The sequence below is a fragment of the Myxocyprinus asiaticus genome, chromosome 43 (assembly GCF_019703515.2).
Source record: "Myxocyprinus asiaticus isolate MX2 ecotype Aquarium Trade chromosome 43, UBuf_Myxa_2, whole genome shotgun sequence".
Classification (NCBI taxonomy): Eukaryota; Metazoa; Chordata; class Actinopteri; order Cypriniformes; family Catostomidae; genus Myxocyprinus; species Myxocyprinus asiaticus.
The window spans coordinates 25,377,997-25,400,502 of NC_059386.1; the positions used below are offsets into that span (position 1 = coordinate 25,377,997).

The 22,506-nt window shown below is 37.1% G+C and overlaps 1 protein-coding gene and 1 long non-coding RNA gene across 2 annotated transcripts in view; one reads left to right on the forward strand and one right to left on the reverse strand.

The window, feature by feature from the left end:
* Nucleotides 1–2,646: 2,646 nt before the first annotated feature.
* On the reverse strand, nucleotides 2,647–11,664 carry LOC127434007 (uncharacterized). The gene is made up of 3 exons (XR_007895966.1): nucleotides 11,541–11,664; nucleotides 4,850–5,016; nucleotides 2,647–3,805 (listed from the first exon to the last, which is right to left on the reverse strand). It is a non-coding gene; the product is annotated as an uncharacterized LOC127434007 (long non-coding RNA).
* LOC127433997 (protein phosphatase 1E-like) overlaps nucleotides 11,547–22,506 on the forward strand; it is a 72,189-nt gene continuing 61,229 nt past the window's right edge. The window contains exon 1 of the mRNA XM_051686408.1: nucleotides 11,547–11,872. Coding sequence (XP_051542368.1) covers nucleotides 11,691–11,872 — 182 coding nt within the window. The 5' untranslated portion in view covers nucleotides 11,547–11,690. The remainder of the gene's footprint in view (nucleotides 11,873–22,506) is intronic.

The window sequence follows — 22,506 nt, forward strand, 5'->3', positions numbered from 1 at the left end:
CTATTAAAAAGCTCATAGAACAAAATCTAACTTTCCACAACTGATGTTGGAGTTTTTGTCTGCTCAAACGTCTTGGAAATATGTTTTTCCCAATGTTTCGTCATTGAAACAATCCAAACTTTTAAAACATCTGTTCAACCAATTGAAGAGACTGTAGGTCTATCCCTCACAGCCTCAGTTTTATATTGCGGTCAGGCCAGCCTCCACTTGGAAAAACATGGTCAAGCTAGCCCCCACGTTGTTTTGCGGTACGCGTATATATTATGCATTACGGTAAGAGCGTCTAAGAACTGATTTCAAAATAAAAGCGACCTTCCTATGAACGTCATTTCACATTCAGTCAGTCAGTCTGTCAATAATGACTGAACGAAAAAATAAATAAATGAATAAATAAAATATATAAATAACTACATAAAACAAAATGAATAAATAAAAAAAAACAAAAAATATTTTAATTAAAAAAAATAACGCCTGCAAATTTAATAAAAACTTAATAATAAAGAATACATTTCCAAAGACCATCTGACTTTTAAGCACCAAAATGACAGACTGTCACTGAGAAACTTCCTGTTTACACAGACCAATTTCACTTCAGAATGATAGTACACCACCTCAGAGTGCCACTCACAGATGTCAGGGCAGTCTGATGTTGAATTTCAAAATTAAAGCCCTATAAAATGTGATATATAAAAGATGTGTTGTCTACATTCAGATAGATATTAAAAGGAAACTCTCTGTTTACAAAGAACAGTTTCACTTCACAATGATAGTACACCACCTCAGAGTGTCACTTACACAATGTCAGGACTGTCTGATGTTGAATTTCTATCATTGTGGTGTAGTATCATTGTGAATTGAAAGTGTTCTTTGGAAACAGGGAGTTTCCTTTTAATATCTATCTGAATTTAGAAGGAATACAGCTTATATGTCTTATATCACGATACTTATCAAATCGTGACGTGTACTGCTATACATATCGTATCCTGAGGTGGCTGGTGATACCCAGCCCTACATTTTATAGGGCTTTAAAGACTGCCCTGATATTGTGTGAGTGACACTCTGAGGTGGTGTACTATCATTCTGAAGTGAAATTGGTCTGTGTAAACAGAAAGTTTCTCACTGACAGTCTGTCATTTTGGTGCTTTTGGTCTTTGGAAATGTATTCTTTATTATTAAGTTATTATTAAGTTTGCAGGCATTATTTTTTATTAAAATAATTTATTTTTTGTTTAATATTTATTCATTTTATTTTATGTAGTTATTTATGTATTTTTATTTATTCTTTTTTTTTTTTTTTTTTTTCATTCATTATTGACAGACTGAATGTGAAATTATGTTCACCGGAAGGTCGCTTTTATTTTGAAATCAATTCTCACGCGCTCTTACCGTAATGCATAATATATAACGCACAACTATGTGGGGGCTAAATTGACCATGTTTTTCCAAGTGGAGGCTGGCCTTACCGCAGTATTTTTTATTCCCGTCAAAAATCAAAGATTGATAATGGTGCTGCTGTGAATAAGGTCGATTGAAATTGTTTGTAGGAAGTCACTGACTGTATATATATATAAAAAAATCTTGATGTCTAAGTAGATTTGGTTTTCGTGAGCATTTTGTGCAGGGCGGGAAATGGGGGGAATGCGGGGAACGGAGCTACATGAACTAGCTACATGAACTTCTCTTCATCTCGAATGCATTAAGTTGATGAAAAATACTAGCAAAAACATTAGAAATATTACAATTAATTAATACTGTTTGAAGTGTTTTATGTTTTTATTTATAATAAAATTAAATTTTTTACCTATGATGGCAAAGCCCCATTTTCAGCTGTCATAACTCCAGTCTACTAAGAAAATAATGTGTCACATAATCACATAAGGCATAGTTCACCCAAAATTGAAAAATTCTCTCATCTTTTACTCACCCTCATGCCATCCCAGATGTGTATGACGTTCCTCTGCAGAACACAAAGATTTTTAGAAGAATATTTCAGCTCTGAAGGTCCATACAATGCAAGTGAATGGTGACCAGAACTCAGAAGGTCCAAAAATGACATAAAGGAGGCATACAAGTAATCAATTTGATGAGAAACAGTGTGGGTGAGAAACAGATCAATATTTAAGTCCTTTTTTACATTCAATTCTCTACCTTTGACCAGCCCCAACCAGTAGGTGGCTGAATGTGAAAGTGAACGTGTAGATGTATAGTACAAAAGGACTTAAATATAGACCTGTTTCTCATCCACACCTATCAAATCACTTCTGAAGATTTAACCACTGGAGTCTTATGGATTACTTTTATACTGTCTTTTGGGCCTTCAGAGTTCTGGTCACCATTCACTTGCATTGTGAGGACCAACAGAGCTGAAATATTCTTTTAAAATTCTTCATTTGTGTTCTGCAGAAGAAAGAACACATCTGGGATGGTATGAGGGTGAGTAAATGATGAGACAATTTTTCAATTTTGGGGTAACTATCCCTATTAGAAATAATTTAATGTGTTAACGTAGATGCTAAAGGAACATTTCTTTTTGTTAGAACGATTAAAATGCTTGTGCTACTTAATGAAGTGTGGAAATCGCAATAGTGTCTTTTTCCAACAGAGGTATTGAGTACACTTTCATTTTTTAAGTAACTTTACACTAACAAGTCACCACTTGTAGTAAATAATGCAAAGGACTGTACCAAGCCTCCCCCTGGCGTCTTCAGTGAAGGTAAAACTAATCAATGCGGGTTTCCAGGTGGCCGCAGATTTGATTAACCTTCGTCCACTTCAACTCTGCAAAGGTGTTTTACCATAATCACAACAACAGTTATTTATTCAAGTCCTATATGGAGCTGTAAATGGCAAAAAACATTTTGTTGGATGTGCAATGGTTCTTTTTTCCACAGAGGCAGGGATATCACAACAGGAGGCAGTGGAGGTGTTGAAGATTTTGCGCTGTGATACCCAATCTCACCAGCAGAGGGAAGCCACAGAGAGCTTAACAGCACTGGATCTCCTGCACTAAGAGGGCTTTGGGGAGCATTGTGACATTCTGCTCGGTCTTAGTGATGCCCTTGGAGGGGGAGTGCCTGTTGTAAAGACCACCGAGATCTGTGGAGCCCCTGGTGTCGGAAAGACTCAACTATGATATGGAATAAATGGAATAAAATTGCAATTGTCAGTGTAAAATGGTATATGTTAATAAAATGTCACAATTTATTTATGTATCTTAAATGCACTTTGACCACTTTGTGTGTTTATATTAGATTGTAGCTTAAAGCTGAAGTATGTAATTTCAGCGACACTAGTGCCATCTTAATGGAATTGCGAAAACAATGTTTTCAAAACAGCTTTCTGAATATGCCCCCTGTCTGCCGTTGCTCAAACAGTCAGATAGTTCCGCCCCAAACTAAGGGTCTAAGCATGTCGTTCCAAAAAAAAAAAACAAAAAAAAAAAAAAACAATTTTAGTAGCACCACAGAGACACAGTGTTTTCAGTTTTTGAGAAAATTAACCTATGAATTGCTTACTTATAGTTGTCTCAGAATATTAAGCTGGGATAGAAGAAAGTATTTTAACACAGAAAAAGTTACATACTTCAGTTTTAACATTGTTTCAAAAGTGGTCTGTGCTATAGGTGCCTTTGTAATTTTCATAGTAGAGACTTTTCTTTTTCAAAGCATGCAGTTGGCTGTGGATGTACAGATTCCAGTGTGTTTTGGAGGTCTGGGAGGAAAGGCGCTGTATATAGACACAGAGGGCAGTTTCTTGGTGCAGCGTGTAGCTGATATAGCGGAGGCAGCATTCACAGCTCTCACAGCTGAAACAAAGAATAATGAATAACAAACAGCCACTTTTAAACATCAAGCATTTAAATTCATTTATTCAGAATAAACACATTTTGTAATTCTGTTACTATGTGTCCCTAGGTTGTGTTTAGCAATCAGATGATGACAAGAGTTTCAAATTGCTAATCCAAGCTTGTTCCTGCATTAGGTAAAGCATGGCAGAGATTTTATGGTGGTGTGCCATGTTTTCATTGTGCAGTCAGAATGCTAATCCATTTCCACTAGCCAAACATTTGAAATTACAAGATACATTTTCATTGGTCAACAGGTAAGAGTTGGGGCCACGCCACCACACAGAGGGTCATTCTGCATTGGGAAGGACTGAAAAGGTAAACACAGACTTTTTGCTTTGCTAAGGGAAGCATCACTATTAATATTGCTCATACGTATGATGAGGGATTTCAAACCTGCTAATCGTATATATTAATCTTCGGCATGTAATTTGTCCCACACCACTGAGGAGGGATGTGCTATTACATTTCTGAGAAACCAAAATTACGATTCTTGCCTGTTGGATGGTAAAACAAGAAAATATATTATACAGATTTACACTGAGGGAGGAGCTCAACCATATTTAGGGACCATAATATCATAGAGACTTGAGCAGTAAGCAACTACCTAAAAAACCCACCTGAAACACCCTAGCAACCACATGGCAATGTACTCGGAACACCCTAGCATCATGGTGCCCACTTTTACACTGGCAAGCACCACTCACATATTCCTCAAGAAATATAAAAATCTAGTTGTGTTTGAAGGTGTTTTTATGTGCCAGTATGACTTTACTGCATTAGTCTTTTAGTCCACCCAAACTGACACAGCAAAATGTTGCTTTAGAAAGTAGCAGCCAACATCTGTGGTGTTTTTAGCCAAATGTGTCTCCTTGAGAGAGATCAAGAGTGTGTTGCATAAACTCTTTACCCTTCACCTCGGTGGGTGATGGAATGAATCACTTTGAACAAGTAGCTTGCTTTGCCCTCTGTAGCCAGACCTTATTCATAATGCATCCTACATACCTGCCAGTCTATTACTCTGTAGCAGCAGGCAGCAGAGAGCATCTCCATCATGCTGTCTCCTCTTCTTCTTTCTTGCCATAAAGTTGAAGGTCTTCCCACTGGCCATACTGTTCAGCTTAACTGCATTTGAATTGCTACAGCCCCTCTTGGTTTTTAAACTGAGCAGTCTGAAAGAGGAAAACAATGTGTATTGTGTATTGAAAACAGTTTTAAATGTATTTTTCACCTGTCAACCCTCTATTTAGGCTTGCCTCCTTGTACAAGTCCCCGAGTCAAATGGAGGCCACAATTCAGTATCAGATTATAGTAAGTTTAAAAGTACCAAATGGCTCTTAGGTAAAACTGCAAGCACCAACTAACTAACTAACTAAATACATACATACATACATACATAAAATAAATAAGGGATAGTTGACATTAGAGGTCGAACGATAGTGGATTTTGCCGATACCGATAACTAAGGTGGTGGAAAAGGCTGATAACAGATTAACCAACCAATAGTTTTTAAAATTGATTTATAGAAAAAAAAAAATCTTTCCTAACTATGACTAACTATAGAGGCTACAAGAGTCTAAAATGAATAAAAACCCAGATGCAGTTTATTGTTCCACCAAAATCCCAATATTAACCAGAAATAAATGAAGTTTAGGTGCATAAAGCAGAATCTTTAACTATAAACACGCCCAAAACCCACCAGGGACTCTTATTTAGAAATGACTGAGACTTGGCTCAGTTACAGTGCAATCCAAATTAAACTTTTTTATAGTAGAGGTCAACCAATAATGGATTTTGCCGATATCGATAACTAAGGTGGTGGTAAAGGCCGATAACCGATTAATTGGCTGCTAGTTTTTTTTTATCGATTTATCAAATGTCAGAAATTTACTTAGTCTTTCCTTACTATGATGGGCACAGAGGCTACAAGAGTCCAAAATGAATATTGTTCATCATATTGTGCAACCAAAATCCTTGTATATGCGGTATATATATATATATATATATATATATATATATATATATATATATATATATATATATATATATATACACTACCAGTCAAAAGTTTTGAAACATTCTTTCATTCTTTATTATAAATTTTTTTTTTTCACATTTTAGAATAATAGTAAAGTCATTAAAACTATAGAATAACATAAATGGAACTATGGGAATTATGTCGTGACTAAACAAAATCCAAAATAAATTAAAACTGTGTTATATTTTTGCATCTTCAGAGTAGTCACCCTTTACCTAGAATTTGAAGACATGTACTCTTGACATTTTCTCAACCAACTTCTTGAGGTATCACCCTGGGATGCTTTTTTTTTATCAGTACTGAAGGAGTTCCCATCTATATGCTGGGCACTTATTGGCTGAAATTCATCAATTTCAAAAACTTTTTTTTATTTATTAAATTTTAGTTTTATAATGAAATAAATTAATATGGTGGCACAATTATATTTTTTTTCTACAAAACTAATTTAAAACATTTAAGCATACGCCTTCAGATCAAAAGATTTTTAAGATCATGAGAAACATTTCAGCCAAGCGTTTCAAAACTTTTGACCGGTAGAGTGTGTGTGTGTGTGTGTGTGTGTGTGTGTGTGTGTCTCTCTCTCTCTCTCTCTCTCTCTCTATATATATATACACACACACACACTTACTGATGAACCAAAAAATTAAGACCTCCTGCCTAATATGCTGTTGGTCCTCCACATGCCGCCATCGTATAATTATTATGCGTGCAGTTTTGTGAGCTCATATTAATTCAGAAACTATGTGGAATATTGGTAATTTTAGAAATGAATTAGTCACACAGCAGGACTATTCAACTGCAAAAAAGCACATGGTGAAGAACTTAATGAAAACATAACCAGTTACACTATCTAAAACATTCACTTTTTACAAATATTCACTTTTATACATTCTTTACAAATTTTAACATAAAATCTTGATGTTGAATAAAATACAAACATTCATGTGCATGTTAAATGTCAACTTCCAAAAATAAAGGAAAATACTTGTTTTACATTGAGCTTCCAGCCTGTCACTCACCATTTGCATATCTCTTTCTCCTCTTTTCTCTCTATCTTAGTGACCTCACAGGTCCAGGGTTTCAGGGATGCCCCAGATGAATCCAAATCTGATATTGAATCATCTGTTGATTCTTCTCCATTAGGAAACCACAGCAAATGCCCTCGAATGAAGGATCAGTCTTAAGGGTGTTTTGCAGACTATTTGAATTTGAAAGCAGTAGGCAGGAAGCCACTTCACAATTAGAAATGTGTTTAAAAAAGGAAAACGAAGCAAGAGTGTTGAGTAATTTTATATTATGTGAAAAGACAATTAAGGATAATTAACTAATGTATTATTAGAACAAAATATAGTGTAATCAAAGATACCTTTTAGTTATTTTTGCATTGTTCTATAACTGTGTTTTTAAGTTTTATTGAAGGCAGTCAGAGAAGTGCCAGAATATGTACAAAATAATAGTGCTTTTACTTAACAGCAACAAAGTTTACTCAGTCTAACCACAAAAAAATGGTAGTAGGGAAATAAGTAGTTGGTAAGTATTATCTCTAGTTTAGATTTCACACAAGATCAAACAGTGTTACCATACAGGGAAAAATAATAAAAATGCAAAACTTTTCCAAAGCTTTCCATCATAAATTGGTTGACGAACCAAGTTAGACTGTATATTTTACAAATTATGAGGACCCATTCCTGATTTATTATTCCTTACCACTTTACCCAGCTAATCTACTAATATATATATATATATATATATATATATATATATATATACGCAAAATTGTTGTCCTGGAGCTCTGAGTAGCAATTAGTCAAACTAATTGACAGTCTCCAGTCGTTAATCATGTCACTTAAATTGCATGGGCAAAACAATGCCATCATTTGTAATGAACAAAATTTGCAACAATGTATTGAGTAATTTGGGCCTAATGAACCAAATAAGAAGGCATTGTTTTGTATAGGTCACATCAGATTGACTTGCTGCCTGTGACAGTATGGAGATAAAGAGCTTACTGGACACATTCAATTCTAAGTAACATCAATAATTTAGCCGCAGATTGTGCCTGTTCAATATCAGTATATCATCCAGGTTTCGGTTCACTCACAGTGTATATGTGTGTAAAAAAGAGAGGTTCATCACTGTAATTGAATTACACACTAGAAAGCCAGCATTACATCAGCACAAAGATAAAATATGAGCACTTCACCTCATAGTTCCTTGACTGGCAATGGTAGTTAGACGCACAGTAAAATAATTTACTTAAAGGGATAGTTCACCCAAAACTGAAAATTCTCTCATCATTTACTCACCCTCATGCCATCCTAGATGTCTTTCTTTCTTCTGCTGAACACAAACGAAGATTTTTAGAAGAATATTTCGGCTCTGAAGGTCCATACAATGCAAGTGAATGGTGACCAAAACTTTGAAGCTCCAAAAATCATATAAAGGCAGCATAAAAGTAATCCAAAAGACTCTAGTGGTTAAGTCTATGGGTGCGTCTCAGTCAGCTCCCTAGTTCAGTAGACAGGGCACTGATCAGTGAGTCGGCCATTTCTAGGGCTGTCTCGATCGCAAAATCGTTCCAGTGCACTGAAACTTTCACTCCCTAAAAAAATCCCGAAATGCACCATAAAAACTAGGGAGCATGTTTGCTCACTATGTTCCCTTACCGGAAACGTCTTCATGTCTTCTGAAGTCTTTCAAGTCATTAGAAGATGAGCACAAGTGTAAATATATGATGTCAAAGCCTTATTTTCTCTTTAAAAGAGTCTTTCCCCCGTAATGACCATGAAAGGGAAACAATCTTTTAAATATTAGAGTTGTTAAAAATAGGTTTAAAATACACTCATTTATATTTGTATTTCTTTATTTAACGTCATTTTTCTTTCATAATAACACTGTACTTTTGAATATCTTCAACGAAAATGAATGATAGTGTTATTTATACAGCAATGGTCTGATTAATAACAGCTGCGCAAGCTCTTTATCGTGCTGCAGGTAATTCAGTCATAAGTGTCCTAATGTTCAGTAGATAAACACCCTTGCCAGTGCCTGAATTTGTGTTCATGATATACTGATTCACGACACAGGGAGCTGTGGAGCTGATTAAGACGCACCCTATGTCTTCAGAATTGATATGATATGTGTAGGTTAGAAACAGATCAATATTTAACACATTCTGAAAGTGAAAGTGGATAATTCTAGTAAAAAAAGGATTTAAATATTGATCTGTTTCTCACTCAAAGTGATTGTATCACTTTAGAAGATATATATAAAACCATTGGAGTCGTATGGATTACTTTTATGATACCTTAATGTGATTTTTGGAGCTTCAAATGTCTTGTCACCATTCACTTACACTGAAAGGACCTCCAGAGCTGAGATATTCTTCTAAACATCTTTGTTTGTGTTCAGCAGAAGAAAGAAAGTCATACACATCTGGGATGGCATTAGGTGGGTGAATAAATGATGAGAGAATTTCTATTTTTGGGTGAACTATCCCTTTGGATGAACTATCCCTTTAAAGGGATAGTTCACCAAAAAATGAACATACTCCCCCCAAGTTGTTCCAAACCCTTACAGTATGACTTACTTTATTGCATGGAACACAAAAGGACCAAAACTTTGAAGCTCCAAAAATCATATAAAGGCAGCATAAAAGTAATCCAAAAGACTCTAGTGGTTAAGTCTATGGGTGCGTCTCAGTCAGCTCCCTAGTTCAGTAGACAGGGCACTGATCAGTGAGTCGATCAGTGAGACAACAAAAGGAGTTGTCAGGCAAAAAGACAGTCTCAGTCACCATTCACTTTCATTGTATAGAAAAAAGAAGCAATGAAAGTCAATTGTGACTGAGGCTGTCAGTCCCTAACATTCTGCCTAACATCTCCTTGTATGTTCCACAGTAGAAAGAAATTTGTACAGGTTTGGAACAGCATGAGGGTGACTAAATATTACAGAATTTACATTTTGGGGTGAACTATCCCTTTAAATGCTATGTCCATGTGGAAGGAAATTGGTACACTGTGTTCTTCATTTTTTTAACACCCATGTAAGACTCATGGACCATGAATGAAGAACTGCGTGAGACAGAGTGCTGGGGTAATATCATAAAACCCCATGCTTTTTCAGGTGAGGACCCTGGATATTTCCACACAATCTCAACCGCTGTGCAGGACTTGATGTAAATAATCATCATGCTTTTATACTTGTTATTTGGAAGTTGAATATAACTGGTTACCAGCAAAAACTGCAAACAGCCAATGAGTACACACACTGTGTATTATAGTGTCAAGATGACATGAACCAACAAGCTATAATTTCAGCCAATTTCAGAGTTGCTGTACAAAGACAAGGTCTGTAGTTCTTTACAAAAATTACAACCACATTCTGCCAAAATACCATAGTTACTACATTATTACACTAAACCATTATAAATACACTAAATATGGGATCTCCTTTAAAAACAGTTTTAAAACAAAAACTGAAATTTTCAGAGCATTCTCAGCATTATCTGTTACAGTGATATTTTGATTATGGTTACTCCATAATCAAGGGTTTTTGTAAGGGGGTTGATAATGTGCTGGATAGGCCATTATTTGGCAACCCCCAGCTGAACTAATAATGCCTGGGAGCGGAACAGTTAATTCCCAGCCATGATGTGAAATCTACAACAGTTGATATTTTTAGCTTAAACTCTGATGTCCTATATACACGCACACCGTTTGCAACCAGCGAATCACTTATCGAGTTTTTCTACTCTAACATTTTCTCTCAGAACTGCTTGAAAGTCATTTGAATATTTAAAACTCAATAATGTGTTAATAGCCGAATATAATTGCTTCATACAGCATCTGAGTCTCAATAGATCACTAGTATAGCCTAATTAGATGGGAATAATAGACAAATGTCTTCCATAAAATTTCTAAAGGGGTTACAAATGTACCCTTGTGTATGATTTAAGTTATATATATATATATATATATATATATATATATATATATATATATATATGTGTGTGTGTGTGTGTGTGTGTGTGTGTGTGTGTGTGTATACACACACACACACACACACACACACACACACACACACACACATATATATATATATATATATATATATATATATATATATATATATATATATATATAATATATATATATTGCCTATTGAAGACGTGACAAATCTCTTAAACATGCAGGCTAAAGTAAATCCATCATCATTAAACAGAAAGCATTGGCTGGCTACGTCACAGGCTTTTTGTGCTGTGCTGACGTCATACTTTCATAATACTACGCGCATCATGGGTCTGCTGGTCTTGCAATCAGAAGGTTATTTTTTAACCAAATTGATATTCCCATACTATCAGTGTTTTCAATATAGTCTGACACGTTCATGCCCTTTGTCCCACAGAGGTATTTTGTTAGGGTTATTAATTAATTATATATTATTTCTCTCTTTTTTTCTTTTTTTTTTCCGTTTCCACCACCTTTTATTGTGTATAGGCCTAGAGAACAAGAGCACAGCATTAAAAAAAATAAAGAAAGGAATAGCCTACACAAATAAATAGGCTATACCAAGCATTACATCTGAAATTTCCAAGAGTAACAAATTGATCATTTAAAATTAAAAAAAAAAAAAAAAAAAAGGTTATTTCGTGTTCACCTTCCTTCTCCTTCATACGTTCATATCCCTCCTCTTCATGACGTCACGCCTGTCTGTTGTGCTAGAGAGTCGCTCTCGCCTACGATTCAATGTAGTGTAGACGTCTTGCCCGGATCCAGCTGTCACTAGTCTCTCCAGGAATGAGAAGCGATGGCCGGTTCTGCCAACGAGGAGAAAACCTTCAAGAGGTTCTTGGAGCTGTTCTTGCGGGAGATGAGGCCACCTCTCCACGAGGACGTACCCCTACCTATGCGCCCCTTGACGGATCTCATCTCGGAGGACGAGGTGGAAGGGGAATGCCTCGACCTCTGTCTCCAGCACCTGTGTAAATAGTTGAGTACCTATTTGTTTCAGTTACTACGTGTATAGAGTAATATTAGGACATGATATTAAACACATTGGAGAGCGTGATAATAACAACAAATATGATCAAAGAGGGAGAAAGACAAAAGGAAACTATTGGCTTGTCAGTCAGAAACACATTCCCGTTTACAACTTGGAAAACAGCATGCAATTTTAATTAAGAATACACCGTCTCATATATGTGTTGTTAATGAGAAGCTTCATTACTGTTAACTGAAGGACTATATAATGAAGTGATGCTGTCAGTGCGCTCTTTCAAACTCATCTGGATCTGATCATGTAGCGTTTCCTACATTTCAACATTGGTTAAGTTTTACTCTTGGTCCATTTAAAGACTAAAATATGAGCTTTTTCCAAACCATGCTCAGTTCATGTGTAACTGGCTTATTACAATATCACTTTAGTCCTCAATGGCTAAAATGTCATGTTAATGGCTACAGGTGGTGATGATGATGATGATGATGATGATAATTATTATAGTTATTATTATTATAATCATTATAAGGAAAATTAAAATGGTGAAAGGATTATAAAAAAACAACTAAATAAGTACTTCTGAAAATATTTGTATTTCATTGCATTTTAAGGTATATAGGCGAGCAGATTGTCAACGCTCTTTTAATAGACAACACCCTTCGTTCTCAATAATGACCCCCTTAGGGGTCGTTCACACCGCACGCGTATTGCGTCCGTCCGCGCTATTTTTCAATTGTGTTCTACGTAAGCATGCGCTCGACGGACGTCTTTGACCGTTGTGCAGCGTCTCGCGCAGGATCGCCGCGTTTTTTAGATGCCGCGTCAGGTTAAATAGAACGTCAACTTTTGAAAAACGCGTCTCGAGACACCTGCGTTCTGTTGTATTCATTGTTCTGCGTCTAGCTTTTCTTTCTTTTTTTTCCTTCTTCTTCTTTTTTTTCTTTTTCTTTTTTTTTTTTTTTTACCGCACGAAAGTGTTCGTTCTGAACAGCCCCTTACTCCACACTCCTGTCTCTGTCCTTCGCTCTCCTTCTTTCTAATACGAGGACTCGTGTTACCCTTCGTTTTTTTCGTAGCGCTACTACGTCATAATCATTTTGACGCAAAATATCTGCTCTTTGGTCATATTTTACCCCTGACATGAATCCACGCTTTACGTTTTTCACCCTAATTTGCGATTTAAGTGAGCATACAGCACCATGTTGTCAATATCGTGAACTGGACAGGATTAATCGATTATCACGTTATAACTGAGCGTGACTGCTTTTGATTTCATGCATGTTCTGGCAAGACACGGTTACCTTTTTCTCTCTTAAGATGTCGGTAGCGGTGTGCTCCGTCGCCATATGCCACGACACACCTGTCTAGAGCTTCAAATAGCCTATAGTATGTTGTTCAGACATGAACATCCTGCCCTATCCTAGTGTAGTGTGTAGAGAGCAATATAATATCGCGGTGTTTAGAATTCTTGCCGAGATCTGTGGGAAGGGGTTACATTTGATAAACTACGCCATTGGGTTTCTATAAATAGCCCATTCAAACCAAGCAAAACCTTTATGGGTATGAAATACTCATACACAGCTGGTTTCGGTGGGAAATGGGTGTGCAAATGGCCAGATAGTTGCATCTGACTCTGAGGTTGTTTAAACTGTTTCATTGATTTATTGGTCTGGTTGGGTTTAATCACTAAGTATATTTCTGCATAGGTAGCATATCGTTCCTCTTCAACGTGTCTTCTAAATAGAGTAGAAAACGTATTCAGGGCCATAACTGCCAAAGACATTAAGGGGTTATTATTCAGATTAGTGGATGATCAATTGGTGGACTTTTCTGACCGATTCTTAAAGGAAATGTTCACCCAAAAATGAAAATGTCATGATTTTCTTTCCCTCATGTTGTTCCGAACCTGTATTACTTACTTTCTTCTGTGGATGCAAAAGGTGATGCAGAATGTTAGCGCCAGTCAGCATTCACTTCCGTTGCATCTTTTTTCCATACAATGAAGGCCATTGGTGACTGAGGCTAACATTCTGCCTAACATCTTATGTTGTGTTACAGGGGTAAAAAAAAGAAAGAAAGCCATTCGAGTTGGAATAAGGATGTGCTATGGTGGTCGACTAATCGACTAGTCAATCAGCAACTGACTAGTCGATTAGTGGGGTCAACTGCTAACATAAATATTTTTATTGGTGGTGGTTTTAATGGGAGACGCAATTCTCAAATTAACTGAGAGACGCAACTTCGTGGAGTATTTTTGTGTGGTTTTAGCTTGCTGTGCTTAAAAGTGAATAACAGTCAACAGTAAAACCCTCTGCAAGAAGTTTAATCTTTTTAATGCTTTAATTTTAGTCAATTTACACACCGCTGCTGTTACAGCCATCCAAGTGCTGCATCAACAACACATTACAAGACAATCACTGTCAGATGTTAAATCCTCTGCTGTGAGTAATGTTCCTGTATTTGTGAGGTACTTCGGAGAGATTCAATTCTTTTGCTGATTCTGTCTGACACTGCTGAAATAAATAGTTGCAGTTAAAAAGGTTAAACTGCTTGATGTTGTGAACTACATGTGTACATGCATCATTATCTTACAGTTCTGAATTTTACAATGCGCAGCAAGGATCGCCTTGAAGCACTCCGGTTAAATTGAAGCGCGTGATTCTGCATTCAGGATGCACATAAGCGGTATTGTGCTGCTCTGTATTGGAGCCTTTCTTATTTCTTTCTTTTCTCACTTTGATAGTTTTGTGCAATAAGTTGTTATAGTTATTTAGCCTAATTATTTGTTGAATATCTATTTGTAAAATATTTTCATATTTGTTGAATATCCATGTTAAAGTGCTGCACTTAGCATCTGTACATCCCTCTGAAATGCATCTGATCAGGGTCACGTGAACATAACATAGCCTAATAATTAGGGCTGTCGATTGAATGCATTAATTCAGTGTGATTAATTATATTTAAAAAAAAAAACGCGTTAAAAAAATTAACGCAATTAATCATGTCCTCGGACCGTAATAAGGAATATTCCTTATATCTGCGCAATTCAAGCTTGGAGTACCACCTGTTTTCTCCAGGGGGCAGTATGCGAAACTTCAGCTGTATAGGCAATGCGCAGCTTATACAGAAAGCAAACCACACTTACCGACAGCAAACAGCACAAAATGGGAACATGTTCTTGGTTCCAAACACTTGATGGAGCGCAAATCCGAATGCGGGGATCTCAAGATGTGTTTTTCTAAGTTTCAAACTATGTTTAACTTGACATAGCTTACTAAAATTTATAATTATAATTTTTCTTTATTTATCACACATTTGCACATATACAGTGAAATTCTTCTTTTTCACATATCCCAGCTAGGCTGGGGTCAGAGTGCAGGGTCAGCCATGATGCAGCACCCCTGGAGCAGATAGGGTCAAGGGCCTTGCTCAAGGGCCCAACAGTGGCATCTTGGTGGTGCTGGGGCTTGAACCCCTGACCTTCTGATCAGTAACCCAGAGCCTTAACTGCTGAGCCACCACTGCCCCCCCACTGGGGCATAAAAATGGTATGTTTATGATGCGACACATCCAAAGTGAGATGCCCCAAAAGCCTCCTACTGAAGCAGGTGTACATTGTCCCGTACTTAGAAAAACCTTTATAATAAATCTCAGACTGATTGACGAATTCAGTTGCAAAATGGATTGCTGTTAACTGTAGGCCAATAACTGGCTTAAGTTTAATAATATGGAAATAAACAATATATTTGATCCTGAGCCCCTTTTTGTATTGTCTTATCAACGCTTTACTTGTCTGCCACAGTTATGTAATGCATTTGAATTATTTACAATAATTTAAATATAACTATATATAATTATTTAATGACTGAATAATTGTTAATTGAAGGGATTTCTCTGCGAATATTTATATATGCGATTAATTTGATTAATTAATCGACATACCTTGTAATTAATTCAATTAAAATTTTTAATTGATTGACACCCCTACTAATTATACATTATTATCCTTAACACTAACTAGTCAACTAGTCATTCATACAACCGACCGAGCAGTCGATTATGAAAATTTGTAGTTTTGCACATCCCTAGTTTGGGACAACATGAAGGTGAGTAAATAGTTATGTAATTTTCAGGTTTGGTTGAACTATCCCTTTTAAAGCCCCCCAATCTTGAAAGTTTGGTTACATCTTTGAAATTATTCACTCAGTGTTTCAGTAACACCTATTTGACATTTCAGTTGGATGCCATACCATGTGTACAACTTACACATCAATAGACCTCATCACATCATTTTTAAACATACTGTGTGTCTGACAAACTTTGACCCCAACAAAGAGGTTATTGTTTTCTGTGTTTGAATTTCATTCAAATGTCAGCAGCAGGTTGCCACGGGCTGCTGAGATAATCCTTTTTGCTCATGCACAAACAAACATACAAATATTGTCAGGTGTATCCTGATCTCATTACACATTCTGTTTTATTAAACAGTGCACAGTTTACTCAAATCACCAAGGTGTGTGAAGATACTAAGTGAGTGTTTATCCTAGGTTACTGACCTCGACTAATGCCTGATCTGGAGGATTCGCCTATATTGATGGGTGTTTACTGTTTGTTTGATAGTGTACTAAGCTTAATGACCTTAATGTGACTTAGATTGATTAAACCCTCTGGCACTGGAATGCATAATTATTTTGTAGTCATATCACTGTCAGAGTGGTTTATTAGTAGGGATGGGTCATGATGGTCTGCTCCGTCCAGCTGTCTTTGATCCCTTGTTGGTTTGTTGTCTGTACAGCTATATGTTGCCTGTACAGCTGGAGTTGCGCTTACTGGCCCTTGCTGACTGAGACTTTAAAAAACATGGTGACACTTTAAGCTTCAATTGATCTGTTGGCAGGAAAATTTCTGATGCATTATTTTTTTTCTTTTTCTTTTTTTTTCAATTTTATCCCCTTTTCTCCCCAATTTTGGAATGCCCAATTCCCACTACTTACTAGGTCCTCGTGGTGGCACGGTTACTCACCTCAATCCGGGTGGCGGAGGACAAGTCTCAGTTGCCACCACTTCTGAGACCTCAATCCACGCTTCTTATCCCGTGGCTTGCTGTGCATGACACCATGGAGACTCACAGCATGTGGAGGCTCATGCTACTCTCCGAGATCCACGCACAACTTACCACGCACCCCATTGAGAGCGAGAACCACTTAATCGTGACCACGAGGAGGTTACCCCATGTGACTCTACCCTCCCTAGCAACCGGCCAATTTGGTTGCTTAGGAGACCTGGCTGGGGTCACTCAGCACACCCTGGATTCTAACTCACGACTCCAGGGGTGGTATTCAGCGTCAGTACTCGATGAGCTACCCAGGCCCCCATTGATGCATTATTTTTATATATAATTAATCACATTGAATTTAAGTGTTAAATCGACAGTCTTTTTTTTGGCCCACCCAATCACAAGCCTGCCTGCCCCCATACCCCCACCACAGACCAACATGACTGTCACTTGGCCCACCTTACAACAGCCACTATTTATTAGCATTTATTTTAAATTCGAAAAAATATTTTAGTCTCAAAAGAATTTTAGCCACTATAGATCCCAAAAAAGTAATGCATCTCCTCTAGCACACATTTTCAGCATCTATTCAGCGACAGTCACGTATCGGTTCAGTTTTAGCCTACTCCAAATGGGGGCTTGCTCGCCTTGCATTTTTCAGGACTGAAGCTCTCGCTGCCTGTGTGGTGATTCAGCTAAATGTGTGATTATTTTGTCTCTGGGTTGAAGATCTAATAATAGTCCAGGGAGAAAATTGGAGATCCCCTTTGTTCTGCTTAATCTAGAGTGCAACGACAGGTTGGCTGTCTGTGTATGTGAGAAAGACAGAGAAAAAGTTGAAGGTAAAATTGGTAGGGGGAGGATAGTGATGGCATGGTGAAAAAGCTTCACTACAATTCAGGAGCTCTACTGCTCCGATAATGGTGGCGTGACTTATCTGATTAGGGAAGGATGCAGGGTATCATTTAATATGGACCAATCAATAGAGCAGTGGTGACTCAGACAGACCTCGTATGACATTATTTACAGAAAATCAATGGACAGGTCAAGAAGCTGGTGGGGTACTAAATTCAATACGGTTTTAGCATAGATGATTTATCTTAACGTTAGAAAGCAACTCTTTACCTTGTGGTTGGTCTTCCCTTCTTGGAAGTCCTTTTTTGAGTGTTTAACACAGTGGTTCTCAATCGGTTTTGCTTCAGAATCCAGATTTTACAGTGGACATCAAGTGGTGACACAATACCAAACCCTGTATCCCATATTTAATATAGTCTGGGTTGTATTTTCTATTACCCTGTGTCAAGTTGTTCATATTTTTCGATTGTCATGCAACCTGCCGAAATTGGCATCTGCCTACGGTAGACTGGCTAGCTTCTACCAAGTGACGGATGAGTTTGCGGCAAAATACCATAGAGTGTGTTTGGACGCGCATGTTTGATGTCAACAACAAAAGATATGTGAAAGAGTTCCTGTCCTTGTATTGTGTTATTTGCATTTAGAATTTTTAGAATATTTTTCTTTTTACTTTTAATTGTCCACGACTTTCAAAACAGACCTGCACATTTTTGGGTCGCAAACCACCAGTTGAGCACCACTGTTTTAACATATTTATATATACAGTATATATATACAGTATATATATATATATATATATATATATATATATATATATATATATATATATATATATATATATAAGTAAGGGGTGTATTATGTATCAGTGGTCATATTGGTATCCAATATAAAAATAACAAATTATTTGAATCGTCAGATAAAAGTGATAACGAGTTTACCACTACATTATAATTAGTAGTACATTATAATGTTTTGATGTTTACTTGAAGCATGTAAAATACTTGATCAGAGCTACAAAAACACAGTACAGATGAATAATATCCATCATATATATCAGCAAGTACTGAGATGACACTCAAAAGATTGCAGATGGAGGAATGTATATTTTAAATATATAGCATATATTAAGTATATATTTTTTTCTTAATAAATATGTTAACTAACCCTCTAAATTCAAATTCAAGTCACACAGGAATACCCGTTCTGTTTTGGTTGCCGTTATAAACCGACAGTGATGTTGTCAAGCACAGCCTGGTGTAGTTGTTGATCACTGGTATATGGGGATGTGTGGTGTATGTGAAGCTAAAAATGGAGGTTGGGAGGGAGGTTGTTTCCTCCTCCTGTGGTGAGCAGGCCCTTCGAGCCCACAGGGAGTCCTGATAGACACTAATGGATAGAGGAACGCTCTCCTAAAGCTCATTATACCCCCATCTCTCACTGCTGTAAACCACACACACATGGAGGAACACAAATTACACAAAACGTCATTTGAGAGACTGGTGTTGGCCCACCTGAAGGACATCACTGGACCCTTTCTAGATCCCCTTCAATTTGCTTATCGAGCAAACAGGTCTGTGGATGATGCAGTCAACATGGGATTGCATCATATCCTGCAACATCTGGACAAACCAGGGACATATGCAAGGATCTTTTTTGTAGACTTCAGTTCGGCTTTCAACACCATCATCCAAGCTAAACCCCGGACTAAATTACACCAACTCTCTGTTCCCACATCTGTCTGTCAGTGGATCACCAGCTTTCTGACGGACAGGCAGCAGCTTGTGAGACAGGGGAAACTCACTTCCAGCACCTGTACAATCAGCACTGGTGCTCCCCAGGGATGTGTGCTCTCCCCACTACTCTTCTCCCTCTACACCAATGACTGCATCGCCAAGGACCCCTCTCTGTCAAGCTCCTGAAGTTTGCAGACGACACCACTGTCATCGGCCTCATCCGAGGTGATGATGAGTCTGCATACAGAAGGGAGGTTGAATGGCTGGCTCACTGGTGCAGTCAAAACAACCTGGGGCTGAACACGCTCAAAACAGTTGACATGGAGATGATAGTGGACTTTAGGAGGAACATCACATCATTTACCCCGCTCACCATTGTAAACAGCACTGTGGCAGCAGTGGAGCCATTCAGGTTCTTGGGCACTACCATCTCACAGGACCTGAAGTGGGAGACCCACATTGACTCCATTGTGATAAAGGCCCAGCAGAGGTTGTACTTCCTTCGCCAGCTGAGGAAATTCAATCTGCCATAGGCGCTGCTGATACAGTTCTACCCAGCAGTCATTGAGCAATGAGCACCAGAACCGTCAGGCATAGGAACAGTTTTTTCCCTCAGGCTATCTCATGAACAGTTAAAACTGCCCCACTGAGCAATAATTATGTATAATACACAGCTTAGTCTATTTATATTTATCCAACATACCCTACCTCTTCTGCCATTCATTCCCTTGCACTGTATATAACAAATTTGTATTTGTACATACGTGTGTGTGTGTGTGTGTGTATGTATGTATATATATATATATATATATATATATATATATATATATTTTCTTCTTTTTTTTTGTGTATTCCTATGTGTACTTTTTTTAATTTTTTTATATTGTGCACTGGAAGCTTCTGTCACCAAGACAAATTCCTTGTATGTGTAAGCATACTTGGCAATAAAGCTCATTCTGATTCTGAAACACGAGTGCCCACACACAAAAGACATGCAACACTTTGACACACGCAAACACAAAGCCCTAAGTAGCGCCTGCGGTAATTAAGCAAACAGCATAGTACACCGCACAGCTGTTTCATGATAGAATCAGTGATGGAGGAAATATCTGTTGCAGGAGGAAGGATTTGCATGTTGTATCATATCACACTGTTTCTCATCTGTGATGTCAGGAGTTTCTCTTTATGTTGAGGGTTCTTTTTTGGTGATTTAGAATTGGATTTGTAGAGAATGTGAGGTCTGGTACTAAAATCAAGATGTAGATTGTGCCCTAAAAAACACATTAAAGGGATAGTGTATATAAAAATGAAAATCTGCTACCGTTTTCTCACACTTATGTTGTTCCAAAACAGTATGACTTTATTCTAAAAGGATGCCATCAAAAGATGCAATGAAAGTGAATGGTGACTGATGCTGTCAGTCACTAACATTCTGCATAACATCTTCTTTTGGGTTCCACCGAAGAAAGTAATTCATATGGATTTGGAGTAAATCTATGATAGAATTTTCAATTTTGGGTGAACTATCCCTTAAAAGCATCATATCATGAGGAATCAAATTCACTTTGATCTTTTGAAATAAAATAAAAAAGTTTGATGTACTATGAAAACACAAAGTAACCTTCAGAACTAAAAACCCGAAACACATTTCTGTAATGTGAATTTTTTCAGAGAGAAGCAGAACATTCAAAGAGAAAAAAATGTAGGACAGGGTTTTATCAGTCAGCATTAAATTACTGTGTTAACCACTGGCAAGATTTTAAAAAGTCTGCATTACATACAACAGTAGCCTAAAAAAAATGCCTGAATAGTAATTTGGCAATGGGTTAACATTATTTTCCCTGTCCAGGGCCTAGGTGACATCAGCCAAAAAAGGGAAGTCGTTTCAGAGTGATTTTTTTATTTTATTTTTTTGGAGTAACATGCATTTATGAATCGTGCACAATAGAACCAGGAACATTTATTAAAGGAATATTCCGGTTAAGCTAAGTTATGCTCAGTCGACAGCATTTTTGGCATAATGTTAATTTCCCAAAAAATCATTTTTGGACTCATCCCTCCTTTTCTTAAAAATAATCTGGGTTACAGTGAGGCACTTACAATGGAGGTGAATGGGGCCAATCCGTAAACATTAAAATACTATTTCAAAAGTATAGCCACAAAACATAAACAATATTTGTTAACATGAGTTTAGTGTGAAAAAATCACTCACTAACCTTTTCTGTGTGAAGTTATAGCCAATTTTACAACTTTGTTGCCATGATGATGTAATGCCATAAACCCTAAAATGACCAAAAAAATCTGCACTTTTAACAGCTTTATAGCTCAAATAATACATGCGTTTTAACAGAATGTTTTATGTAAGTGCTTTTATAAAATTATAAGCTTCAAATTTCTGCCTTTAAGCCCTCCAAAAATTGGCCCCATTTACTTCCATTGTAAGTGCCTCACTATAACCTTGATTTTAGCTTTTTTAAAGAAAAGGAGGGACGAGTTGAAAAGTATTTTTTGTGGTAATCAGCATTATGCCACAAATGCTGTCGATTGAGCTTAACTTGTGTTGAACCCGGAATATTCCTTTAAGGTCAATTTTGAGTTCAACTGCTGTCCATTCATTGATTTCATTATCAGTGTTTGATCAGCATTACAGCAAAATTTCCATTCTCTGATGGCCTGATCATGACAGCATTGATCCACCAATTAAGCAAAACAAATAGATGAATCACCTATCTGATACCATAAGAACTACTGATGTATTTTTGTCCAGGTGTTGTCTAGATGAAAGGATGCTATTTTTCATCTGGGTCAGTGTAGCCACAGGCCCCCTTGGCATGACATTAGAGTATGTTTCTCTTCAAGCACACTGACAGCGGCTGCTTTTCAGATGATCGCTGTAAAACAGGCGTCTATTGTGTGCTGTGAATGACATATTTGTGTCAAATTTGTGATGGAAATTATATAAAGAAATATAATAATTTACATT